General features: G+C 45.5%; 1 protein-coding gene and 1 pseudogene across 1 annotated transcript; both read right to left on the bottom strand.

Moving 5' to 3' along the window:
* Positions 1 to 465: 465 nt before the first annotated feature.
* LOC127332763 (uncharacterized) lies at positions 466 to 4,719 on the bottom strand (annotated as a pseudogene).
* A 2,767-nt stretch (positions 4,720 to 7,486) lies between these two features.
* On the bottom strand, positions 7,487 to 8,491 carry LOC127332759 (uncharacterized). The gene has a single exon (XM_051359096.2). It carries the CDS (start codon positions 8,418 to 8,420, stop codon positions 7,752 to 7,754), a length of 669 nt encoding a protein of 222 aa, XP_051215056.1. The 5' UTR covers positions 8,421 to 8,491; the 3' UTR covers positions 7,487 to 7,751.
* Positions 8,492 to 19,858: the final 11,367 nt, after the last annotated feature.

Here is a 19,858-nt window from a genome sequence, read left to right as displayed (position 1 = left end):
ACTCAGCTCCTCTCTTGTAAGCTGGTATCCCATGACAACTTTTATATGTTGAGCTTTGGATCCTATCTGGGTTCTCAGGTCTTCTCTTCCTAAATAAAAAAGACGAACACTTCAGCTGGAAGCACATAATGCAGATAAGATCTCAATAATTCTGTAGGTATACACATATTTAGATTCTAACAGCCGTCCAATATAAAAACTCAAAGACGAAACATGTACCCATACATGTACATAGAAAGAACGAATCGGGTATTACTCATGTGCAAGATATACATCGTACATATACAAAGAAAAGAACAGATCGATCGAGCCGCTGCGGACATTGTACACATATAGATAGAAAGAACAGATCGACCATCTGCAGCATGCAAGTATGCAACACCACTCAGACATAACACTCTCATCACGATCAACCTAGACCGCAAGTACGTACAACACACTTTCACACACGCTGCAGATATATTTTCAAATATAGATAACTAGCGCAATAGCCTATATAGGGGACGATGTAGGTATGTAGCTAGTCCGATCATGGCTTGGCCTCTGGCTTTGGATGGTGGAACTCAGGCTTTGGTGGCAGCTCTGCTTTCGGGAATGGTGGCAGTTCATGCTTTGGCACCTCTGGCATGGTGGGGTGTGGCAATTCTGGTACCTTCGGTACCTCGGGTGCAACAGGGTGCGGTAACTTGGGCTCTTTTGGGACCTCCGGCATATGGGGCTCCTTTGGCGCCTCTGGGATGGTAGGATGTGGCATTTCGGGCTTGGAAGCTCATGGTGGGGTGCTTCGTGCTCCTTTGGTACTTCTGGTACAATGGCGTGTGGGACTTCAGGCTCCTTTGGCACCTCGGGCACAACTGGATGGGGTAGCTCAGAGCATCTCCACTCGTGCCCCCGTCGAGGCCCCCGGCGAGCGTTTTTTCCATCCGGACGGCGTAATTCGGCCCAGTCGCGCCCCCGGTTCCTCGTTTTCGTCCGGATTTGGCCCTTCATCCATCCGGCGAGCCCACGCCACCCCCGGCCCCCCGGGGAGCGCTCGGGGACTCCGGACGAGTGAAAAGCGGGGAAGGGCCCGATCTGTCGGTGACTCGACGCACGAACCCCACCGCCACGTCGCTCAAAATCTCCCCCACCCCTCGTATCTCTCTCGCCGCCGGCACCACCCCGCCGGCTTGTTGCCCAGATTCCGCCGCCCCTCCTTCCCCACCTGCCTATATTCCGCCGTCTTTGGACGACGGCCTATCTGGCTGCTCTTCCGCCGGCCTGTTTTCCGGCCTTCATTTGTTTCAGCACTTGTTAAACATTGTACTGATTATCACCGAATTTGTTTCAGCAATTTTCGTACTCTTGTTTGCCGAACTTGTTAAATTTTATGTTGAATTTGTTTGAAATATGTCAAATGGTCGAGGTTGGGGGCTTCCTGCCGGGGGGACGGCTGGAACTTCGGCGCTCCCCACGCCAAATCTTCATCCAATCCGGACGAAAATTTCGCCGGATTTGGGCGTGGGGAGCGCCAACGAGTGGGGATGCTCTCAGGTTTCGGCAGCTCGGGCATTGCAGCGTATGGCGGCAGTTCGGGTTTCGGCAGCTCCGGCACGGCTGGGTGTGGCACTTCAGGCACCTTTGGCATCTCCGGCACTGCAGGGTGCGGCACTTCATGCTCCTTTGGCGCCTCGGGCACGATAGGGTGTGGTAGTTCGCGATTTTTTTTTAAATAATACGGATTACTCTATAATTTTCGAAAATATCACGCGATTTGAATCATTTTTGATTATGTGACTCGGTCGGACACGTGTCCACCGATCGGTTGTCGGCAGGCCGATCAGCCATCTATGAACCGATTGCAGGTGTCCTGGGTCCCCTGACCAGCCCACAGGTCCTGTTGGGCACTAGCCGTCCGATCGGCCAACTCTCGTCCGACCAGGGTAGGAAGATGCTAATCAGCCGGACCATGCATACGCAGGTACGTGTACGTGTGCTAAACTGAAGAAACATATGTGCAAGATACCATCACCGCAATGCACCGTATCTATCTGTTGTATCTATAGGATTTACTAGCAGATCAATTTGTGGCTTAATAAAACTGCTGCTCAACTGTGGCCTCATCAATCCTGGTACCCACCCTATTGGTTGGATGTGGAGCAGTCTGTACAAGGTGTGCTTAAGTAGCTTGGAGCAGCGATGGCTTTTACATTAAGGGCATCTCCAGCGGGGGCCGACCGATGTCTGAAATGTTCATTTGTGTCCGTTTACGTCGGCCCACGGACGGCATGCGGTCCAGGGTGACCATTTGCGTTGGGTATCTCCAGCGGCACGGACGTATTTTTTTTAGCGGAGACATCGTCAAGAACGTTAATGGCAGTTTAACGTCCCATCGAGGCCTGCCGCCGACAATTACCGGTTCGCGCGCGACGACGATCGTTCCCGCGCTTGCCCAATACTCGAGATGACGGTTCGCAGATGGGCCGGTTGTAATATCCCAGGTATTGGAGTTACAAAAATAGAGGAAACAGATGTGTGCATTGCATTCATGCATAGAAAATCTGGGGAATTTTCGCGCTTTAAAGTAAAACAGTCACAGTAACTGAAGTTTCACTTGATCTTGGTGGAATTGAAGTAAAACACTTGTTCTAAATAGAAGGAATGGTGTAATAATCATTGTTCTACAACTTAATCAAATTTAACACAATTAGAAACCTGCAAATAAAATATGAATTCAAATCAGATTCAAATTGGAAAGAAATACAAAATAGAAAATTGAAAACAGAAAAGAAAAAGAGAGAAAAGGACTTACCTAGCTTACCTGGCCGCAGGAGCCCACCAGCAGCCCAACAAGCACGGGCCCAGCACAGCCCAACCTGGCCCGAAATACCTCTTCATAGACACTTGTATTTCAAGGGGACAAGCCGTAGGCTGGGGAAGCCATAAGTTCCCCACGGCTTTGTCGTAGACACTTCTATCCCGAGGAGCAAGCGGTAGGCTGGGGAAGCCTTAAGTTTCCCACGGTTATTGCGGTCTATGATGGGTTGCATCTCCCGGTGAAGGAGTTTATGGTAGAGACCTGAACTATTGTCGTGGTCGGGGCCGTCCTTAATTGGTATAAGAGCACAGGCGAGGACCCGTTGTGAGCAGGCGCCGACACGTCGTGAGCAGGCGCGGACGCGACGTCAGCAGACGCAGCACAACGACGCCGACGACGACGATGAAGCCTACGCTGTGTACGGCGACGACGGAGCAGTAGACATTTTAGGTTTATTTTACGTATGTAAACTATGTTTCATGTTTAAAAAAAAGTACTCGTCCTAAAAAATGCGTCGTGCCGCTGGAGCCACCCCCGACGCAAACGGACGCGCGATCGATTTCGACCAAAAGGGTCGACGCAAACGGACGCGCGTGGACGCTAAAATGCGTCGCCCCGCTGGAGATGCCCTTAGCCAATAAAACTTCACTATTTTGCTGCTATTAGTTGAGGGAAGCTCTATCTACAAATGGGTTAGGTTTTAGAGAGGATTGGTGGTGCTATTTAGCAGCAATGATGATGAAGTGGTGGAGGTTGGTGGTGGTGTAAGGGGCTGAGCTGCTGCTATGGATTGGTGGTGGTGGTGAGTTGATGCGTGCTGTTCGTGCTGCTGCTGTTGGAGAGGCTTCTCACGCTACAAGGGTAAACCCTAATATGATATGATAGAAGCTGTTCAGGCAGTTGCAGCAGGAACAACAACGGTAGAAGCAGCAGTTCGACGTGCTCGATGATATGGCGGTTATCTGGCAGGCCCCTTTCATGGGAGGAGCAGGATACACGCAGGGTATGTATTGTTCTAGCTATTGTGTTCCATATAGACTATACTCCACTTAGTTTGACATCACTTATGTTTCGTGGCACACGATACACGCAGCACACTGCATCCAATCCTTCATGGGGAGCTAGTGATCAGGATCCTGAGCACATGGAGTATTACAACACGCAGCAGAACTATGTCGGTATGCAGACTCCTCCACCAGAGCCCACACAGGAGACGCAGTACGACCCCGAGTCCGGGTCCTGGATCCCTGCTTGCATCACCAGGCCCCCGGACAGGTTCGGTTGGACACCCCGTGCTACGCCGCCCGCACGAAACCCAGACGCCGTCCATAGTCTCAGATATTCTGACATTTATGTATGAATCATCTATGCATCGTCAGACATTATGTACAAACTACGTATGAGTACCTTTAGCTACATCCCTGCTAACTTTAAGCGTACTTCAAACAAAACCATCCATGCAAATAATCGGATGGTAGCAAAGCCGATCGGTTTGTAGGAGACCAATTGGTCTGTAGTTGTCCAGTTGGTCAGCTACTGACCAACGAGTCAGGTGATTTGATGTGCCGTACCGGCCGACACCCAGTCGGTGTGCTCCTGTCCGATCGGCCTACGGCAGTCCGACCGAGTCACAGTTCTGTAATTTTTTGAAAACGTGTGATAGTCATGCAATTAAATAATTAAATCGTATTATTTAAAAAAAATGGTAGTTCAGGCTTTGGCAGCTCCTGCCCAATGGGATGTGGTGGGTGCTCCTCCTTGGGCACGGCCTCCTCTAGGCGCCTTGCTGCTCTGCTCGAACTGCATGAGAGCAATAGCACCAAGAGGAATACAACGGATGACATGGTGTTCCTACTCGCCATGGTGAACGCTCTGTGTTTCTTAGTTGTGTTTATCGGTGGGAGGCTACTTCTTCCTTCTCTGATGGCTGGGAGATAAGAGAACGCCTGGTATTTATAAGACGTACCCCAAATGAATCTCTGTTGGCAGCTGATACTAGTAGTCTTACTGAACAAGGGACCCTGGTAGGTCACCTGAATTTTGGTAGTTGTTTGCTTACTTCACTTGGGTGTGAAGAAAAAATCGGTTTGCGTCTGATCCCTACCCACACATGCTTATGTGTTGCTTAATTAGTTTGGAATTTTGAGACCTCATTGATGATATGGCCGGTGATTGCACCATACCACATGTCAAAAGCTCCTAATAGTGTTGTGTAGTGTAGCTGGCCGGATCCTTCCTGGAAGATGTACTCACATCAGTACATTCATGCATGATGCATCTCATTCTCAGCCTGCATGATGAAAAATCCAGTGCTAAACAATACCTGAAGTCCTGAACCTCAACAATACTGTTATTGGGATGATTTGGTGAATCGTCTGTTGGCAGTTCAGCTGATCGATTCGGTCTAAATTTCCAATTAATCAAAACATCCGGCGTCAATCTGTCATGGTTGGTGATGGATCGCGTTAGCGTGTTCGTGTAGGAGCGTCCTACTCGTAGCTGCGTCTCAGGTCCATCCTCGGTTGCCGTACGTGCCGGCGCCAGCCGGTGTTAGGTCACCAGCGCACGGCTGACGCAACTTAAAAATTCAGGGGCTGTCCACTGGAAGTCTGGAACAAGCGGGGTGAGGCAGCGCCGTGAAAGGACGGTTCTTCCGATCTTTTTCTTGCATCTGCCCTGGTGGTTGTAGTTGATAGGCTAGCTAGGTGACCGGACTTGGAAAACGGGGCGTACGTGTGCCTAGCCGGCTAGCTAGGTGTCCGATGCACTACATGCATAGACACGCCCGTGTACGTCGTAATCGTATTGCCTTGCTTTGTCAAGGACAAGCTGCTGAGAAAATAGAGTAACATGTGACGGATCTTTTGATTTCTCTAGTCCCGTTTCGATCGAGTTGAAAATGACCACTGCATGACGACTTTGTTTCATGCTGGTGTAGCCTATGTTCAAGCAACTTGCTAAGCTAGCTAATTCTTCACGTTATAGCTTAGCAAAGTTTCTAGTCCTACCTCAATTAAGTGAGTGCATGACATGACAACCTACTCGTTAACAAACGTGCACATGAAAAAAAAAATGTTTATTCATGTAACTTTGTATTTAGTCTTGTGATGTTGCGTGTTAGTATGGCTGCAACATTTAATGATTTTTTGCAAAAATATGGTAACATAAGAATCACTAAGTTAGGTAGGTCAAATATGTAGTTATCTTTTTTGTAAGTATCAGTCATCAGGAATATAAAATTATTACATGTCTTGGACTTGGATCATCTAGTATAATGTTGGATGAATATGTTGGTGTGTCTAATTGATGCCTCATGAGGTGCTTTCCCAAAAAAAAAATGATTTGAAATTTGAATATGAGATTTATCTTAGTGCCATTTTAATTTAACCTTGACCACTTATAGTGTTATGATTAGTGTTTATATATTTTAGCAGGAGGTGATAAAGGTTTAACTATTTTGTTGGCAGTATTTAATTGAACTTTCTTTCGTCCGTTCGACTATGCCTTCTCCTTAAAATATGGTTTGGAATGCGATAAATGTCTCCATTTCAATGCCGATTTTAGAAAGAAAATTAGTAGTGCAATTAAAACAAGGATATTGTCATAACCATAATCTGTCCTTTCCAAGTAAACCTCGGGCCACACATGAAACTACATGTTGCAAGTGTCACACAAGCAAAAAAATATTATTAACATTGTACTTGGCACACCGTTGGTTATTTCATATCCCTCACCAAAACTTTCGTAATAAAATATACGGTTTTGCATCTCACAAGTCCTCTAGTTTAAAAAAATTGAGTCTTTTTCAATTATTTTCTATTGAATTAATTTTTTTCCAGTTTGAGAATCGGTGGTTTTCTTTTACTTCATGGTTACAATTTTTATCTACATAATTTGCACATTTAAAATGTGTGAAAACATTGTATTTGTAGTATGCATCTATCTTCTTCTCTTTTACTAGTACCCCTGGATCTTCAAAAAATTAGTGGTGCACTTTAAATATACTCTAGTTGGACATTACAAAATATGCAGTTAGTGTTTTTGTAATGTGCAACCTGGAATTTGAATGAGCAAAAACTTCAGTTTCACAATGTATTTGGGATTCTAAAACTTCATTTGATCAGTTGCACTTTAAATATAAATTATCTTTATAATGTATTTATTTTCCATGTTTTTTCTTAGTCCATTGTGACTGTGTTTTCCTATTGTTATAAAGATTTTTGTGTCACTGATTATTTTCATGTTTCATGACATGGGTGTAAAGAAATCCCAGTAAACTCGAGAGCAGTTGGAACCTTAAATAGAAGTGTTAAAGTTAAGATTATTAAAATTTTAAAAGATTTTGAGCTAAACAAGTATACACTCTTGTTAATTTGCTTTTGTTTTATGTAAGAAATCAGAGGCAAATTTTTTTTATTGATATTAAATGAGCTCCTTATGTAAGGTTTTCTTAGATTAATCCACTGCTTTATTACTCGGGCATAGAGTTGCCCTTGGACTGGACAGCCCCAATCAGGAACTCAGGTATTGTATCGAACAAATAAGAAGCTCCTCATGTAAGCTGGTATCCCCATAACGACTTTATATGTTTAGCTTTTGATTAAACCTGGGTTATCGTGGCTTTTGTACTGAAGTACAAAATGCAATAATTTAAAATAAAGCATATATTGCAGCCAAGATCTTAAGAAATGTTTAACGGTGCACTTATGTATATCCAAATATAAAAAGTACAATACATTTATTACTCAGAACATCGTGTACATAAAGAAAGAACAGATTGAGCCGCTACAGAATGCAACAACCCTAGGACATAACGCTCCCTCATCATGAACTGGAGCACAGGCTAACGACCTGTACACTACTACACGCTAGCTTCACATGACTAACACAAACAGGCATCATGTACACATATAAAACTTAGTTAACCGACGGTAGGACTATGTAGCTAGTCCGATCATGGCTTAGCCTCCTGCTCTGGAAAGTGGAGCTCAGGCTTCGGGGGCATCTCGGCTTTGGGGAATGGTGGCAGTTCATGCTTCGGCACCTCAGGCATGGATGGGTGCGGCAATTCTGGCACCTCCGGCACAGCAGGGTGCGGTAACTCGGGCACATGGGGCTCCTTTGGTGCCTCTGGGATGGTAGGATGTGGTATTTCGGGTTTGGGAAGCTCATGGTGTACTTCGTGCTCCTTTGGTGCCTCTGGAACGACGGTGTGTGGGACCTCTGGCTCCTTCGGCACTGCAGGCATAACTGTATGCGGTAGTTCAGGTTTTGGCAGTTCGGGCATTGCAGCGTGTGGCGGCAGCTCGGGCTTCGGCAGCTCCGGCACAACGGGATGTGGTACTTCATGCTCCGTGGGCATCTTCGGCACTTCAGGGTGCGGCACTTCATGCTCCTTTGGCACCTCGGGCATGGCCGGGTGCGGTAGTTCGGGCTTCGGCAGCTCGGGCATAGTAGGGTGTGGTGGGAGTTCTGGCTTTGGCAGCTCCGGCACGGTGGGATGTGGTGGGTGCTCCTCCTTGGGCACAGCCTCCTCTAGGCGGCGTGCTGCGCTGCTCGAACTGCATGAGAGCAGCAGCACCAAGAGGAATGCAACGAATGACTTTGTGCTCCTATATGCCATGGTTGATGATCCGTGCTTCTTTGTGTAGGTGTAGGTTGGGGGCTACTTCTTTGTCTGATGGCTGGAAGATGAGAGAACGTCTGGTATTTATAAGACGCGAATGAATCCCTGTTTGTGCAATATGCATACATGTTTGCTCTAGAGTCTGGCAGTTACTGAACTTTGGTTCTTGCAATCTTGGTCCTCTGGTAGGTCACCTGCATGGTGGTGGTTGTTTTACTTAGCTCGGCTTTGTTTGAGAAGAAACTGATAAGGGGTGGCCCGATCTTCTCAGTAAGCAACGGTGGTGATGATGATCACGGGGTGATAGCAGCGGAGAAACACGACGATGTAGTGGATGATAACTTGTATGACGCAACGAGATCCCTCGATTGGTCCCTGTCGCCAGATGCAACAGCTCTCAACCCTGCAAGATATTCGCAACTCCACACACTTGCGCACGTAGCCGCCGACCACGAAGCGGTAAGTTGCAATCGTCTAATTCCCAATGGAGCAGCAGATCACACAAGACTTAAACAGGATCTACACAATATCCAAGCAATATGGTGTAGGGAATTCAATAGTTTTGCAGAGCAAACAACTAAGAACTAGGGTTTATCTTAAACGTGGTCTAAAGCTGCTAGGGGGTCGTCCAAGGCACTTATATAGGCGTCCGAGACGAGTTCTGGTCGAAAAATACAAGTAAAACCGACCCAGAATAGATCTGGTCGAGACAGACTCGGACTAGTCCGGTCTGGAATCCGGTCGACCGGGCTGTGGACCGGCCGGTCCGGTCGGTGGTCCGGTCAACCGGTCGCCAACCGGGAAACTGCGAAGTTTCCGGTTTCTGCCCGGTACGATGCACTCCCTCCGGTTGGCGGCCGGTTGGCGGCCGGTCGACCGGGCCAGGGACCGGGCGGCCCGACGTGGGGGCCGGTCTGACCGGGCTCCGGACCGGCCTGGACTTCTTCTTCTCCTCTCGCGCATTCCTCCCGCTCCTCCCTCGCGCGTCCATGAGATATCTTCATGTCCAGCTCCTTGTCCAGCTTCATGTCCATCTTCACGTCCAGCTGCTCCTCTCCTCCTCGTGCGATGCTTGTCTCCTCTTCATACCTGATGATACATAAGTAATAGGACTTAGGTAGTATAAAGTTCTCATCAATCAAGGTATCGTTTAGGAACAAGTTCACCTGTTGTTTAAGTAGCTTCGCACGAGCTCGTGTCATTGGTCCAATCCTGACTTCATTGGACTTGGGCTTCACAGCAGGTTCATCTTCAGTTGGTAATGACGGAGGTAGTAGTGAGGTAGGGATGTCCTCATCATCTCCCCCCCCCTTCAAAAGGCGTCGACCCCGACGCTCCAAGGTCTTCTCCGTCATATGGTGTCAAATCAGCAACATTGAAAAAAATTACTGACACCAAACTCATCCTCTGGAAGATCTATCGAGTATGCATTATCATTGATCTTGGCAAGCACTTTGTAAGGTCCAGCACCACGAGGCTTCAACTTAGACTTCCTCAGCTTCGGGAACCTATCCTTGCGAAAATGTACCCAGACCAAATCACCAGGCTTGAACAACATCTCTTTGCGCTTCTTATTCATTCTTGCAGCATTGCTCTTGCCTTTCTTCTCAATCAACTCTTTAGTCTTCGCATGAATCTTCTTCACAAAATCTGCCCTCTTTGATGCCTCCACATTAACTCTCTCATGTATGGGCAAAGGCAACAAGTCAAGTGGAGTAATGGGTTTGAAACCATACACCACCTCAAAAGGACATAGCTCCGTGGTAGAATGTACCGCCCTGTTGTAAGCAAACTCCACATGCGGCAAACACTCTTCCCACTCCTTCAGGTTCTTCTTGATCATGGATCTCAACAATTGTGACAATGTTCTATTCACCACTTCAGTTTGACCATCAGTTTGGGGATGACAAGTAGTGCTGAACAGCAGCTTCGTCCCAGCTTTCTCCAAAGCATCTTCCAGAAGTAGCTCATAAACTTCACGTCACGATCAGAAACAATAGTCTTCGGGACTCCATGTAGACGTATAATCTCCCTGAAAAACAGGTTAGCAATATGCGACGCATCGTCGCTCTTGTGGCAGGCAATAAAGTGGGACATTTTAGAGAATCTATCCACTACCACAAATATAGAATCATGGCCTCTCTTAGTACGCGGCAAACCCAACACAAAATCCATACTAATATCCTCCCATGGTGTAGTAGGTGCCGGTAAAGGAGTATACAAACCGTGAGGCTTCAGCTTGGACTTGGATTTGTTGCAAGTAATGCATCTCCTCACATATCTATCCACGTCCCGCCTCATCTTTGGCCAATAAAAGTGGTCAGCTAGCATGAGTAACGTCTTCTCACGCCCAAAGTGATCCATCAAACCTCCAGCATGTGATTCCTGCAATAAGAGCAAACGCACAGACGATTCTGGAACACATAGTTTGTTAGCTCTAAACAAGAACCCATCATGTATGTGATATTTTTCCCATGCTTTACCAAGAGCACATAAGCAATATGGTTCAGCAAAATCATGATCAGTAGCATACAAATCACATAGTATCTCTAAACCAGGAATTTTAACATCAAGTTGAGTTAATAACATATTCTTCCTAGATAGAGCACAGCAACAATATTATCTTTTCCCTTCTTATGCTTAATAATATATGGAAAAGACTCAATGAACTCAACCCACTTAGCTAGACGCTTATGCAAAGTAGATTGGGCTTTCAGGTATTTTAAAGCTTCATGATCAGAATGTATGATAAACTCTTTTGGCCACAAGTAATGTTGCCAAACCTCAAGAACTCTAATTAAAGCATACAATTCTTTATCATATATAGGATAGTTCAACTTAGCACCAGAAAGTTTCTCCGAAAAATATGCAATTGGGCGACCCTCTTGCATCAACACACCACCAATTCCAATACCACTAGCATCACATTCAATCTCAAATTGCTTATTGAAATCAGGAAGTGCAAGCAACGGTGCAGAAGTTAACAATCTCTTAAGTTCATCAAAAGCATGATCTTGGGCTGCGCCCACTCAAAAACAACGCTCTTTTTAGTCAAATCATTCAAAGGTGCAGCAATAGTACTAAAGTTGGGCACAAATCTGCGATAAAACCCAGCTAGACCATGGAAACTTCTTACTTGACTCACATTCATGGGAGTAGGCCAATTTTGAATAGCTTCAATTTTAGACACATCTACTTCTACTCCATGCTTAGAGACAACATAACCCAGAAATATGACCTTATCTTTGCAAAATGTGCACTTCTCAAGATTACCATAAAGTTGATTATCACGCAACACTTGCAAAACTTGTCGAATATGTATAGTATGTTCAGATTCATTGCGGCTGTAGATTAATATGTCATCAAAGTAGACAACCACAAATTTGCCAATAAATTCACGCAAAACATGGTTCATCAGTCTCATGAAAGTGCTAGGTGCATTAGTTAACCCAAAAGGCATTACTAACCACTCATATAAACCAAATTTTGTTTTAAAGGCTGTTTTCCACTCATCCCCTTCTTTCATCCTAATTTGATGATAACCACTACGCAAATCAATTTTAGAGAACACAGCAGCACCACTCAATTCATCTAGCATATCCTCTAAATGGGGAATAGGATGACGATATCGAATAGTAATGTTGTTTATAGCTCTACAATCTACGCACATACGCCAAGTACCATCTTTCTTAGGAACTAGAATAACAGGAACAGCACAAGGACTAAGGCTTATGCGGATATAACCTTTGTCGAGTAGCGCTTGTACTTGCTTCTGTATCTCCTTCGTCTCTTCGGGATTAGTGCGATAGGGCGCCCTATTGGGCAGCGAAGCTCCGGGAATCAAGTCAATTTGATGCTCAATACCTCGCAATGGTGGTAGTCCTGCGGGTACCTCCTCCGGAAACACGTCGCCAAATTCCTGCAAAACATTAGAAACACCAAGAGGAAGAGGGGTCATGTCGTTAGTAACCAAGACCGTACCCCTGTACAAAAGCACAAGAGGCATGGCCGTAGGATCCTCACTAAATTCTCTCATGTCTTCTTTGGTGGCTAATGAAACGAAGGAATTCACTCTCTCACTTTTCGTTATATCACTCACGATATTACAATTCTCTCGCCTATCTAGAGGTGCATCCTCCAAATTCACTTCAATCTTCTGACGAGACTCATTGACAATTTGTTGTGGTGACATAGGCTGTAAGTTAATTTTCTTGCCCTTGTACTCCAAGTGATATGTATTGGCTCGGCCATTGTGTTGCACAGAACGATCATAGAGCCAAGGCCGACCCAATAGTAGGTGACAAACCGTCATAGGAACCACATCAAAATCAATGCAATCCTTATACAGTCCAATCTCAAACTCAACACGCACCATGTGGTTTACCTTCATCTCACCATTGTCGCTCAACCACTGAATATAATATGGATGCGGGTGCGGTAGATACTTCAACTTCAGCTTAGTACATAACTCCTTGCTTGCTAAATTGCGGCAACTCCCGCCATCAATAATGACCTTGCAAGCCTTGTCAGGACCAACTAAAGCTTTGGTTTGGAACAAATTGCAGCGCTGAGTAGATGCACTAGGCAACACATTAAGAGCACGCTGCGACACAACAATGGTACGAGCATCAGAAGGATATGCATCTTCACCATCAGTGTCATAGTCATCATCGTCTGGAGCATTTGGATCAACATCATCTCCAGTCTCATACTCATTGTCCTCATTGATAATCATGACTTTGCGGTTAGGACAATCTCTCTTGAAGTGACCCTTGCCACCACATGTATGGCAAAGCATATCGCGGTTGCACGCTGTAGACATGCTAGAACCACTCGTACTTCCAGCAGATTCAGACTTCTTTGCATTAGATACATTGGTGACCGGTTTGCTAGGTGGAGTAGAGTAAGGAGCGGAGCGCGTCGAAGGCGCCGGCGCTGTAGAAGGCGCACGGGGTGTAAAACGCCCACCTCCCGTAGCACGTCCCTTAACCTTTGCTTCTTCAGCCAACTGTGATTCAGCTTCTCTTGCATGATGTAACAATTGATTCATATTGGTGTAGGTGTAATGACGAACAATGCCTTTAACATCATACCACTACAAGAAAAGTTCTGATAGACAACGTCTCAAAATCGTCCGCTAAGGGGTATTTTTCGTCGCCTATGGGCCTAACCCGACGATATGGGTTCTGTTGTGGAAACTGCGTCAGGCAAAGTCCTACGACGATTTTTTCGGTCCGTCGCGCTTGGGCGCCCTTCCGCCACGGAAAATCGGACCGTTGCCCAAGTGTTTCCGGGAGCCCGTTGACTGCTGACGTCATGCAAACTGACACGTGGCAGACGCCGTTAACTGGCAGTTAACGGTGTTAACCGGCTGAAACCCCGTGGTAGATGGTAGGCCCACACGAGGCCTGCCACGTCTTAAGCGGGCCGGGCCAGCTGACGTAGTTTGACCGGTCAACTATATAGCTGGGCTGGTCCATTAGTTACGTGGGCCGGGCCTAACCTCTAAGGTTGACTGGTCAAAACTTAAATGGGCCGGCCCATTTAACATGTGGGGTCCACCTTACAGCAACTGGGCCGGCCCAAGAAGCAAGTGGGCCGGGCCAAAACACAGGTGGGTCCCACTTTCCTGTTAAAGGGCCGGCCCATTTAGTGTGTGGGGTCCACCATATAGCAAGTGGGCCGGGCCAAAAACACAGGTGGGTCCCACTTTCCAGTTAAAGGGTCGGCCCATTTAGTATGTGGGGTCCACCATATAGCAAGTGGGCCGACCCAACAAGATAGTGGGCCGGGCCAAAAACACAGGTGGGTCCCACTTTCCTGTTAAAGGGCCGGCCCATTTGGTGTGTGGGGTCCACCATATAGCAAGTGGGCCGGCCCAACAAGATAGTGGGCCGGGCCAAAAGCACAGGTGGGTCCCACCTTCCTGTTAAAAGGCCGGCCCATTTAGTATGTGGGGTCCACCATATAGCAAGTGGGCCGGCCCAACAAGATAGTGGGTCGGGCCAAAAACACAGGTGGGTCCCACTTTCCAGTTAAAAGGCCGGCCCATTTAGTATGTGGGGTCCACCATATAGCAAGTGGGCCGGCCCAACAAGATAGTGGGCCGGGCCAAAAACACAGGTGGGTCCCACCTTCCTGTTAAAGGGCCGGCCCATTTACCATGTGGGACCACCATATAGCAAATAGGCTGGCCCAACAAGATAGTGGGCCGGCCCAATAAGCATGTGGATCCCACTATCGTGTAACCGGGCCGGCCTACTAAAGAAGTGGGCTGGCCCAAAATGAAAGTGGGTCCCACACTACTGTAAGTGGGCCGGCCCAATCTATTGTAGTGCCCTACTTGTTTGACTAGTCAACTTGCATTACATTTCATGAGCCTAAAATCTGATATCAATGATACACACAATTACATACACAAATAAAACAGGTAGGAAAATTACAAGGCAATTAATGTGCCCAAACAAAAAAATTACATAGAATAATTGAGGACTTCTATTAGCATCATCAATAACACGTTGACATTTGGCAATCGCCTTGATTGAATCTTGTGTACTCTTTGTCAACATATCAGCTACAGATCTTAAAGCAGCAATACCATGTCTTTTATAAAGTACAACCTTGAGATATTTACTGTTTGATGAAAGCAATGGTCTAGGTTGACGGCTATGAGAAGATGCATCAGAAGAAATATCGAACTTTTGTGGGCCTCACTTCTAATGAAGATTGCTTCATCACAACCGCATTCTCGATAATAATGCAAAAAGAGTTAAACGATGAACTATGCAAACATTTATTATGCAATGTAGATATAAGATAATAACAAGTTGCATAAATAAGACAATGTATGGAACTTGTACTAAGCACAAACTTACATCATAATGTTGCACAGGGTCGCTACAGATCCTTTTTTGGCGACTATCTTCTAATGATGACTGCTTCATTAAAACTGCATTCTGGTAACATTGCAAACATAGTTATAACAATTAACTATTCAAACATGTATTACGCAATGTAGAGATCAGATAACAGCATGTAGCAGAAATAAGCACAAGATAAGATAAGATGCATGTACTAAGCACATACTGGCTCGCTGCAGGTCCTTCTCTTGCGTGCACTAGTCGTGGTCAACATGCCTGTCATTTTAGGTTCAGCCATCAAGTGAAATGCTAATCCTCCTGCTCCATTGTCCTTAATCTATGTTTAGATATCACATTTAAGACCAAGTCAGCTGGTTTCAAATAACAAAAAACTTGAGCTGCCAAATGAATAAGCCAATATTTACCAGATATCAGATTAAAACCAACTAGATGTTGCTTTGCATGAGATACGAATTTCAGACATTCAGATTTAGAGTAGGGTAATGCCAAGGTTTTCCACATAAAGTAAACCGGCATTAAGAATGACCGAATGTCGAGGTTCAAATCACCTTCGCAGCTTTCTCCAAGACAAGCATATCAAATAGGCGTAAACATAGTAAAGCATGAATGGCATTGCTATGGCAGGGTTCCAAGTGTTAATCTCTTGCATAAGGAACAATGCATATAGGTTATAGATAATAACGGAAGTAAACTGCCAAAATTACCAACCAAGAACTCAGATTCCAACCTTCCCTAGCGTCCCCGCTGTTAATGTTGGATGTTCTAATAAGTGGTTCGCATGATCAATCCCTAGGAAAAATAACATTGACAAGTCAGTCTACGATAATACAAAGACCAGACATGCACGCAGCAATAACTATATAAGCTAAAGACGAGGAATAAGAGCAAGCAGATTGGAAATGCACATAGCATGATTATAAAAGCAGTGTGAGAATAGCAGACACGAGAAAACAGCTAGCAGCTAGCGGTGAGCTAATGACGTGGTATAAGAACAAGCAGATTGGAAATGCCCATATCATGACTATAAAAGCAGTGCGACAATAGCATGCAGTACAAAAACAGTAGGCAGCAAATGAATGGGTATAAGGCTATAAATATGTGGATGCACACAGGTGTCAGTAGAATGAACAGGATGGTAGCGACCGAATAATGCTTTTGTACTGTACAATATTTAAACAAACTTCATGCGAAGCAACACATCAAGAAAGTTAACGGCATATGAGATCTGCAAATAACTACACAAAACATGGCTAAAGAAACACCGCGATCTAACGGGCCAGCATACTAACCAAGCTGCGGCGTGGTGGACGGGGGCGGCGAACGCGGGAGACAATGAATCGACCCTGTTTCAGTAGAAGCGGGCGTTAGTGAAGCAGATCTGGTTGGCTGGCAAGGGATTCGGTGAAGTTGATACAGCCACTGCGCCGAGGTAGTCGGTGGCGAGGTCGGCGGTGAAGCAGATCCGTCGGTGGCGAGGTCGGCGGTGAAGCAGATCCGTCGGTGGCGAGGTCGGCGGTGAAGCAGATCCGTCGGTGACGAGGGCGGCGGGGGAGCGGATCAGGTGGGTGGACAGCCAACACGATCAAGGCTACGCCGTGGAGGAGTATGCCGGCGGCGAAGCAGATCTAGTACTGTAGAGAGTCAGAGCTTTGGCGTGTGAGAGTATTTTTGAGCTAATGGGGCGAATGGTTGGTGGGTGGGTGTGGGCCTGTGGGGAGGGTTCGGGATCTAGGCAAGATATTTCATTGTTACCGAATGAGCCCTCCATGGTCGGTGGGTTGTAGCTTCCGGACCAGGGTTAAAAGGGTAAAACTGGTCACGGGATTTTCGAATGGATGCGGCGGGATGATTTGGCGCGCGGCCGAAATTTTCAGTTTCAAGCTACGAGCAGAACGACAAAAATAATGTTCTTCCCCAGGGAGCTCTCATTTCTTCCTCTTCTCTTTCTCTCTCGAGTCTCTCCCACTCCCCCGGCTCCTCTCCCCCTTCTTTCCGGCGGCCTCGCCGGCCGGAGACGAGGCCGACTTCTCTCTGTATATTGTACACCCTCCGAACTAAATTAATTGATTCAACTTTCCTTAGACGTGTATGTATCTAGAGTAAAAACATGTGTGGATACATCCATATTTAGATAAGCAAAGTTGAGTCAGCTAATTTGGATCCGAGGGAGTTAGTGTTGTTGTAAGCTTAGATCAGGTTTTTCCCATGAGCAGAATGGCGCAATGGAGTCGGGGATCTCGTCATCGGCTTCAGATCTGGCCTATGGTGAATCTGGCGGATCTTGCCGGCCAAACCCCGATCTGGTGCCATCAATGTGATGGCGCTAACGGTGAGGCTTGCTTTGGTCAGTGCTTCAGATCTGGTCAATGGGGAAGTCAAGCTGCTAAAGTTCACAAGCTCGGGGCATACGACGGCGTCATCCGTCTTGCCCGTGCACATCTTGGCCTTTCAGCGGCCCTTCTCAGAGCCAATATGCCGTTGCTGAGGCCCTTCTTCTCCTTCGTCCCGGCGACTACCGGCGACACCGTCCCAAGTGGTGCGTCCCCGGCGACGGAGTTGCTGGAAAGGATGCGGAGCAGAGATCTGATGTGCGGTCGAGAAGGACTCGATTGATTTTCTTCTATATGTTTTGGGGTCCTTTTTGTAAAGTTGCAGGTTCTATTAGTTATTGTCTAGTACTTTTGGTCCTCTATGTAATTTTTTGGACTAGTTTCTATTGGCACTGATAAACTTGAATTTTGACAAGTTCACAGGGAAAAAAATTCCTTTGCACATATGGCCTATCATGTATAAACATTCTTGAGATTTAAACTATATGTAATGTGCCATGCATTAACCCTAAACCATATATATGGAACTAACCCTAGCTGATCAAACCCAACTTAATTAAAACAAATAACCCTAAACTATACGCATGCACTTTATGCGCATAGGCGCGGGTGCCTCTAATAATGTGTGTGCGCACTCGATCGATGATCCCTAAACCTTATACAACCCTGAAACCCTAATCCCTAATCCCTAAACCCTAAACACCCTAAACACTAAACCCTATACCCTAAACCCTAACCCTAACCCTAAACCCTAATTAAACCCTATATATAGGCCAACGACACTTAATTGTGCATCAAGCAGCCAGGGGTGCCTCGCGGTCCTCTAATTAAATTAAATGTGCCATGCATTAACCCTAAACCATATATATGTAACTAACCATAGCTAATCAACCCTACTTAATGAAAACACATAACCCTAAAGTATACTAGCTATAACCCGATCTAATAAAAACATGCTCTATATATAGCAGCTAGCTAGCAAACCTTAGATTAACACCAATTAATATATACATGGCCTATATCGATCATGTTGTATAACATATCCCTGAGATTCATTAATTAATTATATAATTATCGTGATAAATTAATTAACTCTAATTTTGACAAGTTCTCTCGAATGAAAACACATTTGATTAAGTTGCCTCATAATATATATATAATTAGTGTGCATGCATGGCCTACCATGCATTCGTGCATATATTTTAATGTATATTTGAACATATTCTTGGGGATTTCAATCTCTCTCTCTCGATCATCTATATATCGTTGGTGGCCAAAAAAACACACATATATATGCATGCAATTTATGCGTAAAGGCGCGGGTGCCTCTAATAATGTGTGTGCGCACTCGATCGATGATCCCTAAACCTTAAACAACCCTAAAACCTTAAATCTCTAATCCCTAATCCCTAAACCTAAACACCCTAAACACTAAACCCTAAACCCTAGACCCTAAACCCTAACCCTAACCCTAACCCTAACCCTAAACCCTAGCTAACCCTAAACCCTAATTAAACCCTATGTATAGGCCAACGACACTTTAATTGTGCATCGAGCAGCCAGGTGCCTCGCGGTCCTCTGATTAAATTAAATGTGCCATGCATTAACCCTAAATCATATATATGTAACTAACCCTAGCTAATCAACCCTACTTAATTAAAACACATAACCCTAAACTATACTAGCTAGCTATAACCCGATCTAATAAAAACATGCTCTATATATAGCAGCTAGCTAGCAAACCATAGATTAACACCAATTAAAATATACATGGCCTATATCGATCATGTTGTATAACATATCCCTGAGATTCATTAATTAATTATATAATTATCGTGATAAATTAATTAACTTGAATTTTGACAAGTTCTCTCGAATGAAAACACATTTGATTAAGTTGCCTCATAATATATATATAATTAGTGTGCATGCATGGCCTACAATGCATTCGTGCATATATTTTAATGTATATTTGAACATATTCTTGGGGATTTCAATCTCTCTCTCGATCATCTATATATCGTTGGTGGCCCAAAAAACACACATATATACGCATGCACTTTATGCGTAAAGGCGCGGGTGCCTCGATCTAATAATGTGTGTGCGCACTCGATCGATGATCCCTAAACCTTAAACAACCCTAAAACCCTAAATCCCTAATCCCTAATCCCTAAACCCTAAACACCCTAAACACTAAACCCTAGACCCTAGACCCTAAACCCTA

Source organism: Lolium perenne, chromosome 2 (assembly GCF_019359855.2).
Source record: "Lolium perenne isolate Kyuss_39 chromosome 2, Kyuss_2.0, whole genome shotgun sequence".
NCBI classification, from domain to species: Eukaryota; Viridiplantae; Streptophyta; class Magnoliopsida; order Poales; family Poaceae; genus Lolium; species Lolium perenne.
This window is presented reverse-complemented; position numbering and strand designations above follow the sequence as displayed.

Bases quoted from the DNA above. Each gene is read 5' to 3' on its own strand.
- LOC127332759 (XM_051359096.2), bottom strand. From the start codon at position 8,420: ATGGCATATAGGAGCACAAAGTCATTCGTTGCATTCCTCTTGGTGCTG.